General features: G+C 52.3%; 1 protein-coding gene across 5 annotated transcripts; it reads left to right on the top strand.

Annotated features, from left to right (window-relative positions):
* The first annotated feature begins 355 nt into the window (after window positions 1–355).
* KMT5A (lysine methyltransferase 5A) lies at window positions 356–19,919 on the top strand. 5 transcript variants are annotated; one of them, XM_055322748.1, is made up of 8 exons: window positions 356–380; window positions 5,686–5,807; window positions 6,993–7,149; window positions 10,301–10,520; window positions 10,948–11,035; window positions 15,807–15,866; window positions 17,092–17,282; window positions 18,001–19,919. In XM_055322748.1, exons 1-8 carry the CDS (start codon window positions 371–373, stop codon window positions 18,209–18,211), a joined length of 1,059 nt encoding a protein of 352 aa, XP_055178723.1. In that variant the 5' UTR covers window positions 356–370; the 3' UTR covers window positions 18,212–19,919. The 5 variants fall into 5 exon arrangements, with proteins under 5 accessions (XP_055178723.1, XP_055178727.1, XP_055178724.1 ...); XM_055322749.1 differs by lacking the exon at window positions 356–380 and adding an exon at window positions 5,356–5,410; XM_055322752.1 differs by lacking the exon at window positions 5,686–5,807 and having other exon boundaries at window positions 360–380.

Consider the following 19,919-nt stretch of genomic DNA (forward strand, 5'->3'; position numbering starts at 1 on the left):
CGGAGCTTCAGCGCGGGGAGAGGGCGGAGTTCGGGGCCTCCCAATGGCAGCGCGGGTGTCCTCCCAGCGCAGCCAATCGACGCTGGAAGACGGTACAATTTAAACCCCCTCCCAGCTCCCCCGCCGGGACCTGCCCCTAAAGCGCTTGTAGAAAGTGCTGCCGCTTGCCCCGCCCAGCCAGGGAGGCGGGAAGGAGGGCGGGCTCTCGCTGCCGAGCTCGCCTATCAGCGCGGGAAGCGTGGGGAGAGGCGGGCAGCCGCGCCAATCAGGGAAGCAGCCTGAGCGCCGCGGAGCAGTTGGCTACAGTTGTTGCAACTTTTTTCGAAAGCTGCGTTTCCCGGGAGATCCTCGGCGGTGACAGAGCCGGGCCATGGCTAGAGGTATTTGCCCAGGTGGTCGGCGCTGGGCCGGCCGAGGTGATGGGTCGCGCTGGAGGGGTGGCGGGGTGGCGGGGTGGCGGGAGCGGCAGCGGCAGCGGCAGCGCGGAGGCTCCCTACTGCTCCGACGGAGCGCGGAGACTGGGCGGGGGGGCGGGGGGGTTGCGGAACCTTCCCCGACCCACCCCCACAAGTCTCCAGGAATCCCATGCCTTGGCTTCCCCTTTCTAAAGTGCGGGCACCCGCTGGCCTGCCTCTCCAGGGACGGCGGATCCATATGTCAAAGCTCTTCGGAAACTAAGGCGCAGGGCACCTCCAGGGAATGGTTGTTATTGATACGAGGAGGTGGGGAGGGCGAGGTTTCGCCCGTTTCGGGGCGCTCTCAAGCTGGGAAAGGCGGTGAGTCCGAGGCCAGGGCGCAGATGGATAACCTCCACTGTGGGGAGCGCGTCGGAGTGGACACCGCAGCAGGCGCCTTTCCTCTCCACGCCCTGAGTCAGCTCTGCGCGGCCGGGGCGACGACCGGGCCCCGCTGGCCTGCTTTGGGGTGAGAGGAGTTGCATGGCACCACCCGGGGCGGCCCTTAGTCCTGCAGCTGCTCAGGACTCCTGCCCACGGGGGTGGCTTGGGTGGGATTGCCCAGCCGCGGGAAGCATGTCCCTGCATTGAGTCCTGTACACACTTAGTTTGCTGTCAAGACAGTAAGCCCCACGTTATGCGGCAAAGCGATCTCCAACCGCAGGTCATTTCCTAACGCCGTGTCTCCGTGCAAAAACTTTGAGCATAAAAAAAAAAAAAAAAAACTTTGAGCATGATGGTCGAGTAGAATTATTATTTTAGAAATATGAATTCAGGTTTGACACTTTTTTCCAAATCCCAAGGCAGTACAGGTTGGTAGGAATTTGCCCTAATGCAGTATGCTCCGTGTAGCAATAATAATGAATACAAAACAAAAAAGGATTCATTCAGCAAATATTTATTGGGAACCTTTGTTTTCAGGCCCTGCACCCAGTTGCATCCTTTATTATCCTGCAGTCTTTTTAGGGTCTTTTGGAACAACCCAAGATTCTAATTCAGAAATGAGGCAAGATGAACTTCAAGTTAATGAGCTTTATACCCCAACGCACAGAGAAAGTTAAGACAAAGATACTGTTTTCAGAAAAGTGTTAAGCATCTAAAAGTATATTTAATAGTATCCGACAAATCTTAATAAATCTGTGCATCCCTGGTTCACTTTTCCAGTTAGAGCAAATCATTCAAACTGTTTCAACAGTAGTGCCTTAAAAAAAAAGATAGCTTGTTTTAATTAATCAAAACTAAGCAATTTGCCATTGAAAGATTTAAATGCTTAATATAGGCAAATAATAATTACCATTGAGGGCCAGGCACTTATTATCTCAGTTAATCTTTACAAATTGTTGTATCCATTTTTCAGAGGTGGAAGTTTGAAGTGCAAAGTCACTGTTTAGACTCCGGCCATGCCATGCCTTTGCTTGTTCCCCTCTATCTCCCTTAGCCGAAGTGAAGACAAGTGTTCCCAGGTCTCACCATGGCAGGCTTACAAATCATCTTTGTAATTTATTGGTTAGTGATTCTCACTATCTCTCCTGACCTGCAAATCAGTAGTTACTTATTCCTTAAGGCCTTGTTACTCTTGTAGATTATTAAATGGGTAGTATAAATATCAAATCATTTGTAATACTTCAAATGAAGGGTCAGACTTTTTCTTCTAGAAAAGCTGCCTTTGTTGAAAACTTGTAGTTCACGTTGAGAACCCTGCTGGGTCACACAAACAAAATGTGCAGATACTAGGCAACTCCTGTCTGGTTTTGAAGTTTTACAATTATGCAAATATTTTCAGCCTTAAGTATATTCCTTTGAGGAGGATTATCTCCTTTTTTTTCCATTTCCGCTGCCATGGCCAGATGGCCTCCTAATTGGTCCCCTCTTTCCATTTTTTTTTTTTGAAAAAAAAATTTTAAAAGATTTTATTTATTCACGAGAGACACAGATAAAGAGGCAGAGACACAGGCAGAGGGAGAAGCAGGCTCCATGCAGGGAGCCCGATGCGGTACTCGATCCCAGAACTCCAGGATCACGCCCTGAGCCAGAGGCAGACACTCAACCACTGAGCCCTCCTTTTTTCCACTTTTACCATTTCCAATTTATTAACCCTCAGCTGCTAGAGTGGTCCCCAAGAACACAGATTTTTGTCGTGTGACCACTCCTCCTCCCTTCCTCACTGTTCTTGGATCAAATCCACACTCCTCACCATGGCCTGTAGGGCCCTGCCTCTCCCCCTCTGGCCTCCATGTCCTCCATCAGTCTTTGTGTACACTGTTGTGTCCTTAGCAAGGGCCTGGAAAGAAGTAGGTATTCAATAAATGTTTGTGGAATGAATGAATTGCTATTTTTGTGTCTGAGTTTAAGGGAAGCAATATTCATTCTTTATGATAAAGTACCCTCATATAACAGCACTGGCTTCAGATCTCAGCTCTATTACCACTTTCGTCATGTAATCCTTAGTCAGGTGATTCCTTGAGCCTCAATTTCTACATTTGTGAAATAGAAATAGTACCTTCTCATAAAGGGTTGGGAAGGTTAAATTAAATAGTGTACAATTATAGGGCTTAATACAGAAACACTGAATAACTTAGCTATGCATATCATTCCAGTTGAATTCTATTTCTGGGAGATCCTGGACAACATTAAGAGTTTTTATTTCTGCCTACAGGTATATTTATATTTGTTATATATACATGAACACCTCAGAGACAGGAAAGACTGTTTTGAAGCTTACACTGAATGATTTGTATTATATCTTGTAATACCAGAGCTGCAAAAAAAAAAAAAAAATACCAGAGCTGCAGGTTTAGGAATGGGTGCTAGACTTGGATCTTAATGTATGTACCCTCTGCATTGGAGGGCCGCAGTAGAGAAAGCTGTGGCCCAGAGCATGTGTGCGTAGGTGGGGTTGGGGGTGGGAGGATGTTGAAATAGTATGTGAAGTAGACAAGATGATCTGAGAGGCTGCTTCCTGTTCTCAAACCACGATTCCCATGATAGTTTGGTGACAAACTGCAAGCCCTCTCTGCCCTGGAGATGTAACACACAGTTTCAAATGGCTTGACCTGGGTGTCAGAGTGTCACTTTAGAATTCTCTTTCACTCTCTGCATAGTCTCTTGGGTATTCAAGTGGGCAGAGTATCCCACCCTACTGGAGTTAGGGTTGGGGTGGGGACTGCAAGGGGTATTGGGGGAGGGGTGTAGGGAGGAGGTGCTCCCTAGCCCCGCCCGGGATGCTAAAGATGAGCTGATTTGGAAGACATCATTCTGAGCCTATTCCTGCCGTTTAATCCTACTTAGTCTTATCCCTGGGGAGGTAGCAACTTTATGTGACAGCTGTTTCTCTGTGGGTGTTGGAAGGTGCCCTGGGTGGGTTAAGGAATTCAGGGTTCTTGGTTTCTATCCACAAGGACGCTGAGGCCTACTCCAGGGAAGTGACTTGGCCATGGTCATAAAGCACCTCTGGGACAAATTCAGGGAGAGAAACCCAATGTTTGCCTCCCAGGCCATGACACGAGCTGTAGGAGCTAGATGCCCTGAGATGTCTTGTTTGCATCTATGACTTAGCACAAATACAGTGACTCTTGGCTGTGGGCCCTCAAACTCTAATGGCTTCAACACAGTGGTGCAGGGCAGTGAGCTCTGCCAACAGCAGACACAGGACTGGCCGGAACCCCTGCCTTCCTAGGCTATCTTCTCATGGGGATGCACAGAAGAGCCAGGTGACTTGCTAAATGGCTTCTGCAACAGCATTTGTCCCTCCCATTCTTGAATTTCCTCATCTGTGGCTGGGAGTGCAGGCTCTGGGTCATTTGGCCTGGAAATCCATTCTTAGTTCCGAGAACTTGGCCAGAGCGCCTCGCTTCCCTGATGTCCGTCTCCTCATCTGTGGTGTGTACCCTGACAGGGCCGTTGTGAGGTCTGATGAGACCAGGTCCGCCGGGAAGCACCCCGCCGGCCTAACGTCCTAAGCTCCGGCTCGCCCTCTCCGGGCAGGTGCGGGCCGCCTGAGTTCGACACTTGATCCCGTCGCTTTCTCGTTGTGCGGCTTCGGCAAGCGTCTGCACCGCCCTCGAGCCCCCGTGTCCCCATTTTTAACGGGTTTGCCACAGGACCTGTCCCCCGGGGACTTGCGGGGACGCTTGAATGGCCACAGATCGCCCAGGGAGCGCAGGCTCGGGCACACAGGACGACTCTCGCCCGTGGCGCTCACCGGGGCTGACAGCGCCTGGCACCGACCGGTCTCTCCCAAAATACCGCGGGGCGGGCGGGCGGGCGGGCGGGCGGGCGGGCGGGCGAGGGAGGGAGGGAGGGAAGGAAGGAAGGAAGGAAGGAAGGAAGGAAGGAAGGAAGGAAGGAAGGAAGGAAGGAAGGAAGGAAGAAGGACGGAGCGGGGCGGGCGAGGGAAGGAAGGAAGGACGGAGCGGGGCGGGCGAGGGCCCGGCTGTCCTCCGCGCGTGCCCGCCCCCTCCTCCCCGAGCGGCAGAGGGCGGGCGAGAGGGGGCGCGCCCGAGTCAGGATTCGGCGCGGCCGCGCGGCCCGCCCACCCCCTCGCCTCCCTCCCGAGGCGCGTCGCAGCGCCGCCCCCGCCAGCCCCCTCCCCGGGCCGGGAGCCGGACGGTGGGCGGCGGCGGCGGCGGCGGCGGCGGCGGCGAGCGGGCGGGCGGGCCGCGGAGGACGCGCCGCCAGCGCCTCCCTCCCTGCGTCCTCGGTCCCGGGCCGGCCGGGGCTGCCGCGGCGCGCGGGTGCCGGGCCCTGCGTCGCAGGCCATGGGGGAAGGGGGCGCCGTGGGGCGCCGCCGGCCCTTCCCCGGGGCGCCGCGGCGGCGCTGGTGGCGGCGGCAGCAGCAGCAGCAGCGGCGGCGGCAGCGGTGGTGGCCGGGCCGCGGCGGCGGCGGCGGCGGCGGCGGCGGCGAGGGCGAGGGCGAGGGCGCGGGGCGCGCCGCCATGGGCCTGGCCGGGCTGCAGGTGGGTGTGGCGGGCCCGGCCGCGCGGGGGGCGGGGGGCGGGCGGCGCGCGGGGCCCGGCCGGGCCGGGCGGCGGGAGGGCGACCCGGGCCCCGGCCCGGCCCGGCCGGCCGGCCCCTGCCTCCCGGCGGCGCGGGCGGCCCACCACCGCCAGGCCCTCGGAACATGGCTGCGGCGGGAGGCGCCGCCGCGGCGCCCGGCCCGGGCGGCCCCGCTCCCCGCCCCGCCGCGCCCTGAGCGCCCCCTCCCCCGCTTCCCCCGGGTCCCCCTCTCCAGGCAGGAAGATGTCCAAGCCCCGCGCGGTGGAGGCGGCGGCGGCGGCGGCGGCGGTGGCAGCGACGGCCCCGGGCCCGGAGATGGTGGAGCGGAGGGGCCCGGGGAGGCCCCGCACCGACGGGGTAAGCAGGCACCCTCCCCGCACTCCCCCAGCGCGCCCCGAGGGCCGCGCGCCCGGCCGCCCCCGGGGGCCCCGCGCCGCGAGCACGTGCGCGCGCCCCGGACCCCCCGCCCGCGGCCCTGGGCCCAGGGGCGGAGGGCGGAGGGCGGAGGTGCGGGCGTGCGGGCGTGCGGGCGGGCGTGCGGGCGGGGCCGCTTCCTTTGCTGCTGCCTGTCGGGGAGTGGCGTCCACACTGGCTCCGCCATGACCCTGGCGATATTTGCCCTCGGAAAAGTTTGTGTCCTTATGGCATTTCCGCACCCCAAGACCCAGCCGCCCCGGCGGTGGCCGCCTTCCCAGGGCCCCTCAGCGAGGTCGCGGGTCTCGCCGACTTGGTGTTTCGAGGTCCAGCAGGCAGAAAGCCCCCGGCCGTGTTTCTGGGAAAGCTCTCCTGGGTTCTGTGCTTACTCAGAGGAGAGGCCACACGCCCAGGGACGCCAGCAGTGACCTGTCCCGCCCCCCCCGCCCCCCCCCCGCCTGCCCACCCTCCTCCTCCTAATGCCAAGATGCCATTTGCAGTAGAGTGGCCGCCCTACATGAGCTGGCTATTTAGGCTCTGCTTTTATTAGGCTCGCCACCCCCAACCCCACCCCTCCATCACCACTGCAGTCCGGTCCTGCGAGGCTGCTGGGCTGCGTTAATCTGTGAGGGGCCAGGTTTGGGCACCCAGAAGGCTCAGGCAGCAATGACCAGTCCTACTGGCTGCCTTCAGGACCAAGAAGTGGCTAAGCAGCTTTCCTGAGGCCTGTTTCTGTGCTAGAGCTCCTGGAGCTCCTGCCGGAGGAGTTAGCTCCTGCACATAGGCCAGCCCTTTAAATTCTGTGATTGTTCAGTCTGGGTCATTCTGACCTCTCTGCTATTGGTAGGTTGTCTGCTTCTGTACACCAGGGTATACAGCTGGCTTCCTGCTGGCTAGATGCGCCCTTAGTGACCAGAATTACAGACCACATGAGTTTAGGAAATGTCTGACTCGGACCCAGGAGATCCTAAACCTCCCACTGTTCTCCGGGGGCTGGCAGTTCCTGGTGGCCTGCTTTTGAGACATGGTATCTGTTTCTGGTTTTTGTATTCCGATTGCCCTTCTCTGCGATTTGCTCTGGGATCTTCTTCTTCAAGCCTCTTTCAGAACATGCATTTGTCGTTTTAGGAGAATGTATTTACCGGGCAGTCAAAGATCTATTCCTACATGAGCCCCAACAAATGCTCTGGAATGCGTTCCCCCCTTCAGGAAGAGAACTCAGTTGCACATCACGAAGTCAAATGCCAGGGGAAGCCATTAGCTGGACTCTGCAGGAAACGAGAAGGTAAGGCTCTGAAATGGCCCTGTTCTGATCACAGCCGGTCCGGTTGCAGAAGCTCTTTTTCATGCTTGTGCACATATAGTAAATGTTTATCCAGCCTTTTCGAGCCATGTTCTGTCTTGCTCCTAAGAAGCGGACAGGAGTAAGAGTAGCCTGTCCCAGGGTGTGTGTCCTGTTGGTCTAACAGGTTTTCCCTGCTTTCACAAGAGTTAGCATGTCCTTCAAGCTTGACTGTGTTGCCAAGTTGCAAAAATAACACCTGACCCTTACCTGCGAATAGAGAGACTCACAATACCTAAAATACAGAAGTTATGAATCTGGGCTGTACAGACCATGTGTTTACAGTCCTAACTGTGTTGTGCAAACGTAGGGAACTGACTTCCTTCCCTCTTTTGAGCTGGCCTTAACCTCATTTCTGAGTTTCTTCCCCTCAAATGTGCAGTGCTGCTTTCTGTAGCTGCATACTCTGTGATGAAATTTGGAGTTGAAATATCGAACGAGAAGATATATAGTTACTGAAAATTCTGTTTGGCCTCACAAAACAAGCTGACACCTCTGGAAATCTTGCGGTCTTCCAAATATTTCCCCTTTTATTAATTTTTTAAATTTTTTTATTTATTTATGATAGTCACAGAGAGAGAGAGAGAGAGAGAGAGAGAGAGAGGCAGAGACACAGGCAGAGGGAGAAGCAGGCTCCATGCACCAGGAGCCCGACGTGGGATTTGATCCCGGGTCTCCAGGATCGCGGCCTGGGCCAAAGGCAGGCGCCAAACCGCTGCGCCACCCAGGGATCCCTATTTCCGCTTTTAAAGCTGCAGTGGGGAATATAGCTTTCCCCAATTCATCAAGCTCCCTTCTAATTAAAACCTGCCTTAATGAAGCAGAACTCTGGCTACCAGCAGCTCCATATGAGGAAGCTTTGTAATTCATTTATAGGAAGTACCATAAGTGATGGTTAGGCCCATGTCTGGGGCCAGATCTGAGAGCCAGGGGTGGGGAAGCCCAAAACCAGGGGCAGGAGCCAGACCTCAGCTTGATTCCCCGCCCAGGGCAGTGGGTGATACTATTTCTATCAGTCTTCAAATGAGTTGGGTTCTAATCCTAGCTCTGCCACTGACAGGGAGAGGCTGGGGCAGGTTATTCCACTCTGAGCCTTAATTCTTTTCATCTTTGAAGTGAGAGGGAGGATTCCTACCTCGAAGAGCTATTCTGAAGATTGGTTGAAGCATGGATGGGTGCAGAGGGCTTTTATACAGTGCTCCACACTAGCAGCTCTTCCTCTGCTGGTCTGCTCCTCCCTGCAATGGCGACACCCAGGATCGCACCTACCGCATAGGGACAGGGAAAGCGGCTCTCTCTCAGTGCTGGTCAAGCAATCTCCCATCCCTCCTGGAATAGGGTGGGATGTAAATTATCCTAAATGGTGATGTGGTGCCCAAGCTAGCTTATTTGGCTTACAGTGTCATTAAATGGCAACAGTTAGAATTTGGGGCCAGATATACTTTGGAGGAGACCCCAAGGACCAGACATTTGTCCTTGATTCTCACCTGTTTTTCTGCTTTGACTCAGACTCGATGTGGTTGGTAGCTGACATTCAAAGGCATCAGTGCACTGCTGGGGTTATTTTGCATGATGTCCTAGACTTAACTCTTTCTGGTCTACTTAGGGCGTGTAAAGGAGTGAGAATGGCCTGGATGGATTGTGACGTATTTAGTTTTCTATTTGTAGCTTATTTATTGAGCTATAATTCACGTATCATAATGGCCACCATTTTAAAGTATACAGTCCAGTGGTTTTTAGTTTATTCACAGATAGAGGCAATCATGGCCAACTGTCTAATACCAGAACATTTCCCACCCCAAAAAAGAAACCTCGTACCCATTAGCAGTGTCTTCTCATTCCACCTCTCCCCCCGACCCCTGGCAGCCACTAATCTACTTTCTACCTCTATGAATTTGCCTGTTCTGGACATGTGTAAAGGGAATCACGCATAATAGGTAGCGTTCGGTGTATGGCTGCTTTCACTCAGCATCGAGTTTTCAAGGGCAGGGGTCAGGACTTCTTTCTTTTCTGTGGCCGAATAATATTCCATCACATGGTTAGACCACATCTCATTTAACCAATTCAGCAGTGGATGGACATTGGGCTTGTTTCTACTTTTTAACTGTTGTGAATTAGCTGCCGCAAACATTCACATACAGGTTTTTGTGTGGACATGTGTTTTTAATTCTCTTAATAGCCGTCTAGGCGTGGAATTGCTGGGTCATATGGTAACTTCATGTTGAACTTTTGAACAACTGCCAAACTCTTTCTAAAATGACTGCGCCATTTTATGTTCCTTACCAGCTATGCATTATTTATTTATTTTTTTAAAGTAAGTCATTAAAAAAAAAAAAAGTGACTCATTCACCCACACTGGTGCTTCACAACAATTTTTAGTAACAAATCATTTTTGACATCCCTCCCAGTGCCATGCTGACCAGTGTTGGGTCACTGTCCTGAGAACCACTGTGAACCTAGGGCTTTGGCCCCTTTAGAAAAGAGGGAAACTTTTTTTTTTTTTAAGAGTCTGCAATGAAGCATGCCAGGCAGCTCTTGGAGAAGAGATTTTTGTTAGGGAAGAAGTTTCGCTTTATTTACCCTTATTCCTGTCCACCAGTGCTGGCCTACTGTAGGATTTAGCTTTTTTTCTGGGGTCCACAGCCCCCTCCCAGAAAGCTCTAGACCGAGTACCTCCACTGCTGCTGCTGCCTGTTGTGGGTCCGCTTCTAGGGCTCTCCCTGGTCCAGGTACAGAAGGTCATTAACTAGGTGGGAGCAGTCCTTTCACGACGTAGATCAAGTCATCATGATGTGTACTGTAAATAGCTTGCTATTTTCTTTGTCAGCAATACCTCAATAAAGCTGAAAAAAATTTTTAAAAAGATGCAGAGGAAGAGCTTTGCCCAAAGTCTGGGTCAGAAAGCGAAGCCACATGCTCCTGCTGTGGAAGCCATCATTAGACACCAGGTTTAACAAACGGAGGGCACTGCTGCCTGACACATCGAGCTCCTCTCTCTTCTAGAAGCCTGTCTTAGAATGCAGCCAATGGTCTAGAAATGGGGAGGCAGAGAGTCTAGACTAAAGCTCTGTCTTTCCCCACCCACTGCCTGCAGAGAAAAGAAACAGTGGGAACGCAGTACGGAGCGCCATGAAGTCTGAGGAACAGAAGCTCAAAGACGCCAGGAGAGGTCCCCTGGCACCTTTTCCAAACCAAAAATCTGAAGCAGCAGAACCTCCAAAAACTCCGACCTCGTCTTGTGATCCTCCCATTATGGCTATCGCCAAGCAAACCCTGAAGAAGCCCATCAAGGGCAAACAGGCCCCTCGGAAAAAGTAAGTGCATTTTGGAGCCCTTCCCCTGATGCTGAGCAATTTGGTTCTTGTGACCCCGGCGGACACTGCTCAGGTGCCAGCTAGGGGAACGCAGTGCCCCCGCCCCGCCTCTCTGTCATCAGGGCCTGGGTTTCCTGAGTCACCATAGGGACACCATTACTTGTCACCATCTCAGTCTGTTGTGAGTCCAGAGCTCATGGGTTCTCCTTCCCCACCCCCCGCCATCACTGAGAGTAGGTAGCCTGTCTTGACACTCTGAGGCCCCCTTGGGCAGGTGAGCCCACGTGGCCACGGACCCCAGTGGACAAAGGTGTTTAAGTGACATTTTTGCTAAAGAGCCACCTCCCAAACAGTTAGTTGTGTGCCTCCTGGGTGTGAGTGGCATCAGTGCTAATACTTGTTTTCTCTTTTACCCTTCCCACCCCAGAGCTCAAGGAAAAACACAACAGAATCGCAAACTCACGGATTTCTACCCCGTGCGAAGGAGCTCCAGGAAGAGCAAAGCTGAGCTGCAGGTAGAGTCATGCGGCTTTAATTCTAGCTTTTGGAGGGTCAGCGTGGTCTAGTGGGCAGCACTTGGCGACCAGGACGGTGTTGTCCTGGGGCAGGTCTGCCTCTGTGGCCTTGGTATTGTCCTTGGCCTAGTGAGGATCATCTTCACGTTTGGGGTCACGGTGAGGCTTGGTTAAGAGGCTTCTAGGAAGGAGCCTTATAAGCTGTAGCACGTGGCGTGGAAAGTCTGGTGTTCCCATTACAGTGTTTCCCCAGGACTTGCTGGCAGGGCCAGTCAGAGCCTGGGACCTCGGGCAAGGCTGTGTGTTTTTCTGAGGCTTCTCTGTCTGCTCTTCACAGCTTCCTGTGCTAGGTCTCAGGGTGGTACAGAGCAGTGACTTGGAAGCCACTTACTAGTCACATGACCTCAGGCCAGTCACTTAACTGCTCTGTGCCCCGGTTGCCTTATCTGTAAACTGGGATAGTAATGGAGTATCTCGTGGGGTGGTTGTTGGGAGGATTAAATGTGTTCATGCATAAGGAACTCTGAGAACTGTGCCTGGCACCCAGGAGGCGCTGGTTAACTGTTACTATTGCTCCCTTGCTTCCCCATTGTTGTCACTTCCTGAGGCCCCTCTCTCCTCTCTTCCTCGCAGTGATGGCCCTAGGATCATGTGGAAAGCAGGCAGGATGGCCGCCCAGACTGCAGGCCTCCGCCCGCTGTGTTTGCAGAGCACTGAGTGGCAGTCAATCAATATTTGATGCAGTGAGGTGTGGTCATTGGCGTCTGTGGAGGAGACCTAGGGCGTGGTCTGCCCTGCAGCCCTCCGTCCTCCCTCATCCTCAAAGCCACGTCAGGGCAGAGGAGCAGTGCTCAGGACTGCTGCCCCCACAGAGAGGCGGGGGAGTTCTGTGGATGCCACCCGTCCACACCCCTTCCTTAAAGCCTTGTCAGTTTTAGTATTTCATTTTTTTTTTCTTTAGTTTTAGTGTTTCAACCTGAACTAGACTATCCTTCAGCATTTTTTATGTTAAGTCTGGAGATACAGATAGAGTAATTTAGCATTCTCTTCCTCTACTTACTTGAATTGATGAGCCTTCCTTTAAAATAAATGAGAAAAGGGGTCCTCCCTGCCCCACCTCCAGAGAGAAGCTTTGGCTTTATTTCCTTAGAAAGGCAATGTCTTTCAGCCAAGAACAAGCTGTTATAAAATGTTTGCCTGCAGTGGGAGGCTGTGCTAGGTCACTCTTAAAGACAGCATTGCAGAGGGCAAGGAGGTGCCAGGTCCCAGAACCCAAAACACCTCCCAGCTGAAGTCGGGGCTGCAGTGCACTCTTGGGTAGTGCTGGGGGTTCACTGGGGCCTGCAGTGGACTACAGAGTGGGGGCAGCTGAGTTTGCCTTTTTTATAAAAAAGAAGGGCTTTTCTGGCTGGAGGAGGGAAGGCTGCAACAGGATGTGATGCAGGTCTGGTAAATGTTGCAGCAGATGAGCAGAAGGGAACAGACACTCGCTTCTCCAAAGCTTGGTCTGCAGTGTGGTAAAACTTGCCATGTCGATGGACAAAGAGCCAGTTGCAAGGGAGAGCCATGCTGTGCTCTCATTGTTTGCGTTGGCTCTGCTGAGTGAACACCACAGCCAGGTGGTTGCTGGCCAAGCAGTTGCTGGCGAGGCAGTAAGGCGGCTGTTGGCTGGGGTGGTGCGGCTGTGGCTGGTCAAGGCGGTGTCTTCTCTTGACAGGTAAAACTCAAGGGTGGGGCATCTGGGCCTCATTGGAGGGGTGAGGTCACTCCTGGCCTGTCTGCCTGCCCTTCGGGGCCGGAGAAACCAGAGCCCCAGCACATGGGGAATGAGAGAAGGCTGGGGGTAGCCTGGGGGGGGAACTAAAATCAGAAGCTTGGCAGATACTTAATTGAGTATGAAGACAGAGAGGCCTGGGCAAGAGGGCAAAAACTGGGCCTTGGAGAGATACCCTGACCCCTTGTTGCTTTGCTGCGGGGCACCTTAGCTGGCTGGCCTGTTGTGGTGGGGTGAGAGCCCACACTGGGGCAGGAACTGTGCCTGTTGGCAGTGCCCTGGCTTCTTCCTCCCCAAGCCCGGTTTGCAGAGCAGCCTCGACCTAATTCAGACCTTGCTTACCTCCCACTCGGTCTGCCTCCACACACACCCCCCACCCCCATAGGCTGCTGCCTGAATTCTTTCAGAAGCTTGGAGCTGGTTGATGCATGCCCCCAAGCACTGAGCCTCCAGAAGGAAACTCAAACTGTGGCTCTGCACTGGGGCATCTAGCTCAGGCCCAGCTCCTCGTGCCACATCCAGTCCTGGCAGGTCGATCGCTCCTGTTTAGAATGTACTGTGCTTCTCACTGGTCTGGTCTCTGCATACTTAGAATTTTTCAGCAAGGCAGATGGTATGTGATGTGTGTGTGTTAACGTTGCTGTTGTTTTTGAGGGCTTACTATGTGCCAGGCACTGTTCTAGGCCTGGATATTCCACAGCATACAAGATCAGGCCCCTGTACTCGAGCTTGTATTCAAGTGGTGAGTGATTAACGATTAAGGAAAAAACAAAGAAGAAAATAATTTCGGGTAGTCCTTTGACATTAATTTAAAACCATATTTTGAAATTATGGCGAGGCTAAGGCTACTTTAGCTATGGTAGTCAGGGACGTGTCACAGAGGGAGGTGCCTTTTGAGCATAGCTTGGAAGGAAGGGAGGACACAAGCCAGGTGAGTGGGGAAATGAGTTGGGGAAAGGGTTTTCTAGGCAGGGGGGAAGAGCCCATGCAAAGGCCCTGAGGCAGAAACAAGCCTAGCCCTGTAAGAGAGTCAGCCAGTGTGGCCAGAATGTGGGAACGAGGGTGAAGATGGCAGATGATGTAGGAGTGGTGGGGCTGGGATCCTGCAGAGCTTCATAGGCCATCAGAAGACTAGATTTTATCTCCGTAGCAGTGGGAAGGTATGGAATAGCTTTTGTTTCTCTCTCTCTCTCTTTTTAAAGTTTATTCATTTGAGAGTGAGGAGGGGAGGCACAGAGGGAGAAAGGGAGTCCCAAGCCGACTCCCACGGAGCACAGAGCCTGACTCGGCTCAATTTCACTACCCTGAGATCATGACCTGAGCCAAAATCAAGAGTTGGACACCCAACAGACTGCACCACCCAGGTGCCCCAAGCTTTTCCTTCTCCTTAAATAAACTTTTTGTGGGGCACCTGGAGGGCTCGGTGGTGGAGCATCTGCCTTCACCTCTGGGCATATTCCTGGGATCCCGGGATCAAGTCCCACATCAGGCTCCCCTCAGGGAGGCTGCTTCTCCCTTTGCCTGTGTCTCTACCTTTTTCTCCGTGTCTCTCATCAATAAATAAATAAAATCTTTTTAAAAATAAATTAATTTTTTATTTTGGAGTAATTTTAGATTATAGAGGATTTGCAAAGATAGTGCAGAGCATTTCCATAGATCTTTTATTCAGTTTCCCATCATTGATACCTTACATACAATGTCTTGGTACATATGTCACACCAAGAAACCAACATTGGCACATTGCTATTAGGTAAACTTCCTGGAAGGCTTTAAGCAGGGAAATCACATGATCTTACGGTACATTTTTATTTTATTTTTTGAAGATTTATTTATGTATCTGAGAGTGAACGAGAGAGTGAGGGGTGGGAAGGGCAGAGGAAGAGAAAGAATCTCAAGCAGAGCCCCCACCAAGCACAGACAGGCCTCAATCTCACGACCCCAAGAGATAATGACCTGAGCCAAAACCAAGAGTTGGATGCTTAACTGAGCCACCCAGGCAACTCCTCACTACATACATTTTTAAAAGACCCCTTTGGCTGCTCTGCAGGGAACAGAATGAAGGGGGTGGTCAGAGCAGAAGCCAGGAGATCAGCGAGGTGGCTTTGGCTTGTCTAGAAGGTGGCAGTAGACGAGCAGGGATATGGCCTGGATCCAGGGGTGTCTGGCACAGCTTTCAAGCAGTGTCTATAAACCTGCAGAGACCTGGTCTCTCCTGTCTTGCCACAGGCACCCAGCACTGGAAAGTCCACATACGCTGCAGGCTGGGACCAGTGTCCTGAGGCCTCTGTGGGCAGGAGCTGTGCTCAGCTCATCTGTGGCACAGCTAACACATGTGGCAGCTGGGGGAGGACCTGGGCCTCTGCTTTGCTCCCCTGCTTCCCTGCAGTCCTGTGCCCAAACAGAGCATGGGACTTGGATCTTGGAGGGGGCGGGGGGTGGCAAGAGGGGTAGCCCTAGGGGCAGGTGACACCAGGAGTGTCCATTCCTGTTCAACTTCTTTGTTTGGGATGGTATTGCCTTTTGGGGTGGGAGGCCCTGTTCTCATCCTGGTGTCGTAGAGACCCAGGTCAGGGTTCCTACAGGGGCCATCAGACAGGAGGGATGGAGTGCACAGTCGCCCCTTCAAAAGGGCACATAGACTTTAATCTGCCCTGACTGGTCTTATATGAAGTCAGAACCCTGATTTTTATGTGTTGGCAATTTAGATATTTTCAAAAACACTGCCTGTGTGAAATAGAACATACCCCCCCCCCCCCAGTTCTGCTGCTGGGCCAGCACTGTGCCCCTCCTGGTTCATTTGAGCCCCAGGTGGCAAACTGCCCACAACAGATGGGCAGTGAGAAAAGGACGGGGGTGTGGGGACTTGGGCGTCTCTGGGGACGGATGTCCCAGAGGCCAACCGCAAGTGATCCTGTGGGGGGTCCAGGCTGCTAGGCTCCCCAGAATGGCCCAGGAGAGAATGCTGAAGCACTTCTTGTTTTTCTTCCCTTCACCCAGTCTGAAGAAAGGAAAAGAATAGACGAGTTGATTGAAAGTGGGAAGGAAGAAGGAATGAAGGTAAGGGCAGTGGGGCTGCTGCTCGGAGGCTGAGGCTGGACGGTCCCCACCCGCCCTGCTCCCCAGCTCCCAACAGCCAACAGGCTGCCATAACCCACAATGGTCACTGCAACAGACTCAGACTCTTAGGTTGTCAAGGGGCCAAATGCTAAATCTGTTCAGGGAACGTCTCAGGAAGGGAATATCAATGGCCTTTATATGGGAAACATTAATCCTGAGGAAAGTTTTTAGAATCGCAATAAAATACATATACCATAAAATGTACTATTTTGACCCATTTAAAATACACAGTGCAGCATCATTAAGTAGTCACAGTATTGTGCAACCATCCTCCCTATCTAGTTCCACAACTTTCTCATCGTCTCAAATGGAAACCCTGGACCCGGTAGCTATTACTCCCCCCTCCCCCAGCTCCGGCCACCACTAATTTGCTCTGTGTCTATGGATTTGCCTGCTCAGGACATTTCATACAAATCGAGTCATAGAGTAGGTGGCCTGTTGTATCTGACTTTTCTTTTCGTTTACATGAGGCCTGGGGAAACTAATACATTTTTTCTAACTCTGTTTTCCTTTGAAATAACAAGGCCCAAGAAATGGTCTTTTCTGTTCATGTATTACAAACACATGAGTTAGATGAGAGGGGCGCACCTATACAGTGGCAGCCAGGGGGTCTGGGCTGGGACTCGAGGGTCATAAAAAGGCTCCAATTCCACCCACTCATCCAGGAGAACCCGAACTCAAGTCTGGGCCCCTCAAACAGTCACCCTGCAGCCCCATTTATAATGGATTGACAAGAAGCATGGGAGGGTAAATTACAGAAAATAGGAGACATTTAGAACATGGGGTCCTACCACTCCCCAGAAGTGGCCATGTATGTGGCTGTGCGTCGGGCTTTACCCCTCCCAGCCATGTGGCCTTGGACATAGTTCTGCCTCTCTGAGCCTCCATTTTCTTGTCTGCATAATGGGGCAACATCCACCCCAGATCTCTCGGGAGGATCAGATGTGACAATACTTTGCAAAGGGCACAAGGGACCTTTTAGGGTGATTGTGGCGATGGTTGCACAACTGTATACGTTTAATAATACTCCTTGTGCTGTGTATGTAAGACGAGCAGGATCTAGGACATAACTCAGTAAAGATTAAGAGAAAGTGAGGCAAGCCCAAGCATCCAGGCAACCAGCCACACGTGGTGTTAGGAAGCAACGCTTCTCACCTCTCTACAGATTGACCTCATTGATGGCAAGGGCAGGGGTGTGATCGCCACCAAGCAGTTCTCCCGGGGCGAGTTTGTGGTAGAGTACCACGGGGACCTCATCGAGATCACCGATGCCAAGAAGCGGGAGGCTTTGTATGCACAAGACCCCTCCACGGGCTGCTACATGTACTATTTTCAGTATCTGAGCAAAACCTACTGGTAAGTCCACTGGTGCTTCAAGTGGCTTTTCCACACCCTGGCAGAGAGGACAGGCCTAAGGGCTGAGAGCCATGAGAGCATCCTGCTTCTTTCTGTTGCTCCTGCTTCTTGTTATGTTATTTTCAAAGCTGTGAAGCAGCTCTCCCCCACTGGCCCTTTGAATATTTGGGATTGGAGCTGTTCTGCTGCCATCTGACCAGATGAGAAGCAGAAGTGGACTAGTTGGTGAGAGCCTGCCCTGAGGCTTACCAGGTCGCTCCCTCTTGTGGCATTCAGCCAGAGCTCTGGAAAACCCTGACTGCTCCTTTCCCCATATGGCCAAGGCACTTGGTCGAGTTTTTTTAAATAGGTTTTATTTTTCCAAGCAGTTTTAGGTTCCCAGCAAAATTGAGCAGAAGGCACGGAGAGTTCTCAACACTCCCTGCCTCCTCAGATGCACAGCTTCCCCCACTAGCAGCAGAGTTGGTTTTTATTCATGTATTTATTATGCACTTGCCTCTGGGGCCTCCACAAGGAGCCTTTTGCACTACAGTCCCCTCCTACCCCTCAGCTAGCTCACCCAATGCCTCCCTAGGCTCTTAAGATGGTTTTTTGACTTGAATTGCTTTCCCCAAAACGTGGCTATAAATTGACATCCCACCTGAGTTGCGAGCTGGCTGTGACTGGGATCAAAAGCCTCTTTATCAATCTAATCCTCTGTTACCCTCCCTCCTGCCAGCGTGGATGCAACTAGAGAGACAAATCGCCTGGGAAGACTGATCAATCACAGTAAATGTGGGAACTGCCAAACCAAACTGCACGACATTGACGGCGTGCCTCACCTCATCCTCATCGCCTCCCGAGACATCAAGGCTGGGGAGGAACTCCTGTACGACTATGGGGACCGCAGCCGGGCTTCTATCGAAGCGTACCCCTGGCTGAAGCATTAGCCTCCCGGCTCCCCCATCCTCCCTTCTTCCATGGACAAAGTGCCCTCAAAGGGAATTGATTTTTTTTTTTTTTACACACTTAATCTTAGCAGATTACTTCAGATGTTTTTAAAAAGTATATTAAGATGCCTTTTCACTGTAGTATTTAAATATCTGTTACAGGTTTCCAAGGTGGACTTGAACAGATGGCCTTATATTACCAAAACTTTTATATTCTAGTTGTTTTTGTACCTTTTTTGCATACAAGTCAAACGTTCGTGCTTCCCGTGCATGCAGTCAAAGACGCAGCACAGGTTTTAGAGGAAAGAGTGAACATGAACTAGGAAGCTGGGTGACTCCCACCTCCCGCTGAAGAGCCAGGACTCTCCTCCCCACACCCCTGCCGGCGGGCCGTGCACGAGTCCCAGAAGACGCTGCTGCCCGAGGCCCCAGGCCTGGCCAGGGGTGTTCCCAAGCTCTTGTTTTCCTGACGTCTGGACAGGCGCACATATAAGTGTATGAATATTTTTTAAAAAGGTTTTGCAGTAAGCTAGTCTTCCCCTCTGCTTTCTCGAAAGCTTACTGACCCAGTGGCCCCCGGGTGCGGGCCGGGCCTCGGTTTACTCTTCCATAGGCTGCCGCTTTTCTGGGCACCTTGAAGCATCAGGGCGGGTCATCAGAGTAGATGTGAGCAGGGAAAAAGCATTGCTTGCCTCGCCCTGCCAGGGCAGGATTTCCCAAAACTGGGTTGATTCTTTATAGAAATGTGAACACTGAATTTATTTTAAAAAAATAGTAATAAAAATTTAAAAATTTAAAAAGACAAAAAAAAAAAAAAGAAAAAAACCACAGTAAACAACTTACATGTATATAGGTCTTGAAGTGAATGAAGTGGCTGCGTTTTTTTCTTTTTTTCTTTTTTTTTTTTTTTTTTTTTTGCTTTTGTTTTTGTTTTTGTAGAAGAGATTTGAGATGGTACTCTATTCTAATCAAAAAAGTTTTGTAGCGGGACCAGAAATTACTTACCCATGACCCACCCACCCCACCCTCCCCCCCCCCCACCAGATTCCAATTGGTTGAAAGTTCCAGACCTGCTGTCAGGCTTTCTGTTTGTCAGACCACCTGGTGTCCCTCCTGCAAAAAAATGAAGATGCAGCCATGAACCGAAGGGGGAGCCTGCAGACCCGAAATGCAGGGTCCCCACCCCAGCAGCCTTGCTGGGTGCCTTGCTGGGTGCCGGCTACCAGCAGAGTGGGCAGGCCCAGCAGCCCAGGGATCAAGGCTAAGCGTAAAGTCTTCACCTCGACGGTGACGCAGGAGGAGTAGGTAGCTTCCTCCTCCCTCCTGAAGGGGGACCTATTCTCACTCTATTAACCTGCAGTCCAGGGGGCTGCGGCTCTGGAGCCTGGACCTGGGGTCTCCCAGCCTCCCCTGGTCCCAGGTAATGTGAACAGAGGCAGGTGTGAGAGCCTGTCGTCCCCTTGATGCCCCCGGCCTCACCACGGTGCTACCTAAGAAAGTCTTCCCCCCCATCCCGCACTTGCCTGGTCAGTGATCAGAGAATTGGAGGAGGATCCGACGGAGTGTGTAAATGTGAGATAAAATGTCTTGGTTGTACCTGTTAGTGGTTTAGCTTTGTATTTAAAAAAAAAAAAGGAAATAACTTGAAAATTATTTGTCATCATAAAAATGAAACAAAAATTAAAATATTTATTGCCAGGCGAGGCCA

This window comes from Nyctereutes procyonoides, unplaced genomic scaffold (assembly GCF_905146905.1).
Source record: "Nyctereutes procyonoides isolate TBG_1078 unplaced genomic scaffold, NYPRO_anot_genome, whole genome shotgun sequence".
NCBI lineage: Eukaryota > Metazoa > Chordata > Mammalia > Carnivora > Canidae > Nyctereutes > Nyctereutes procyonoides.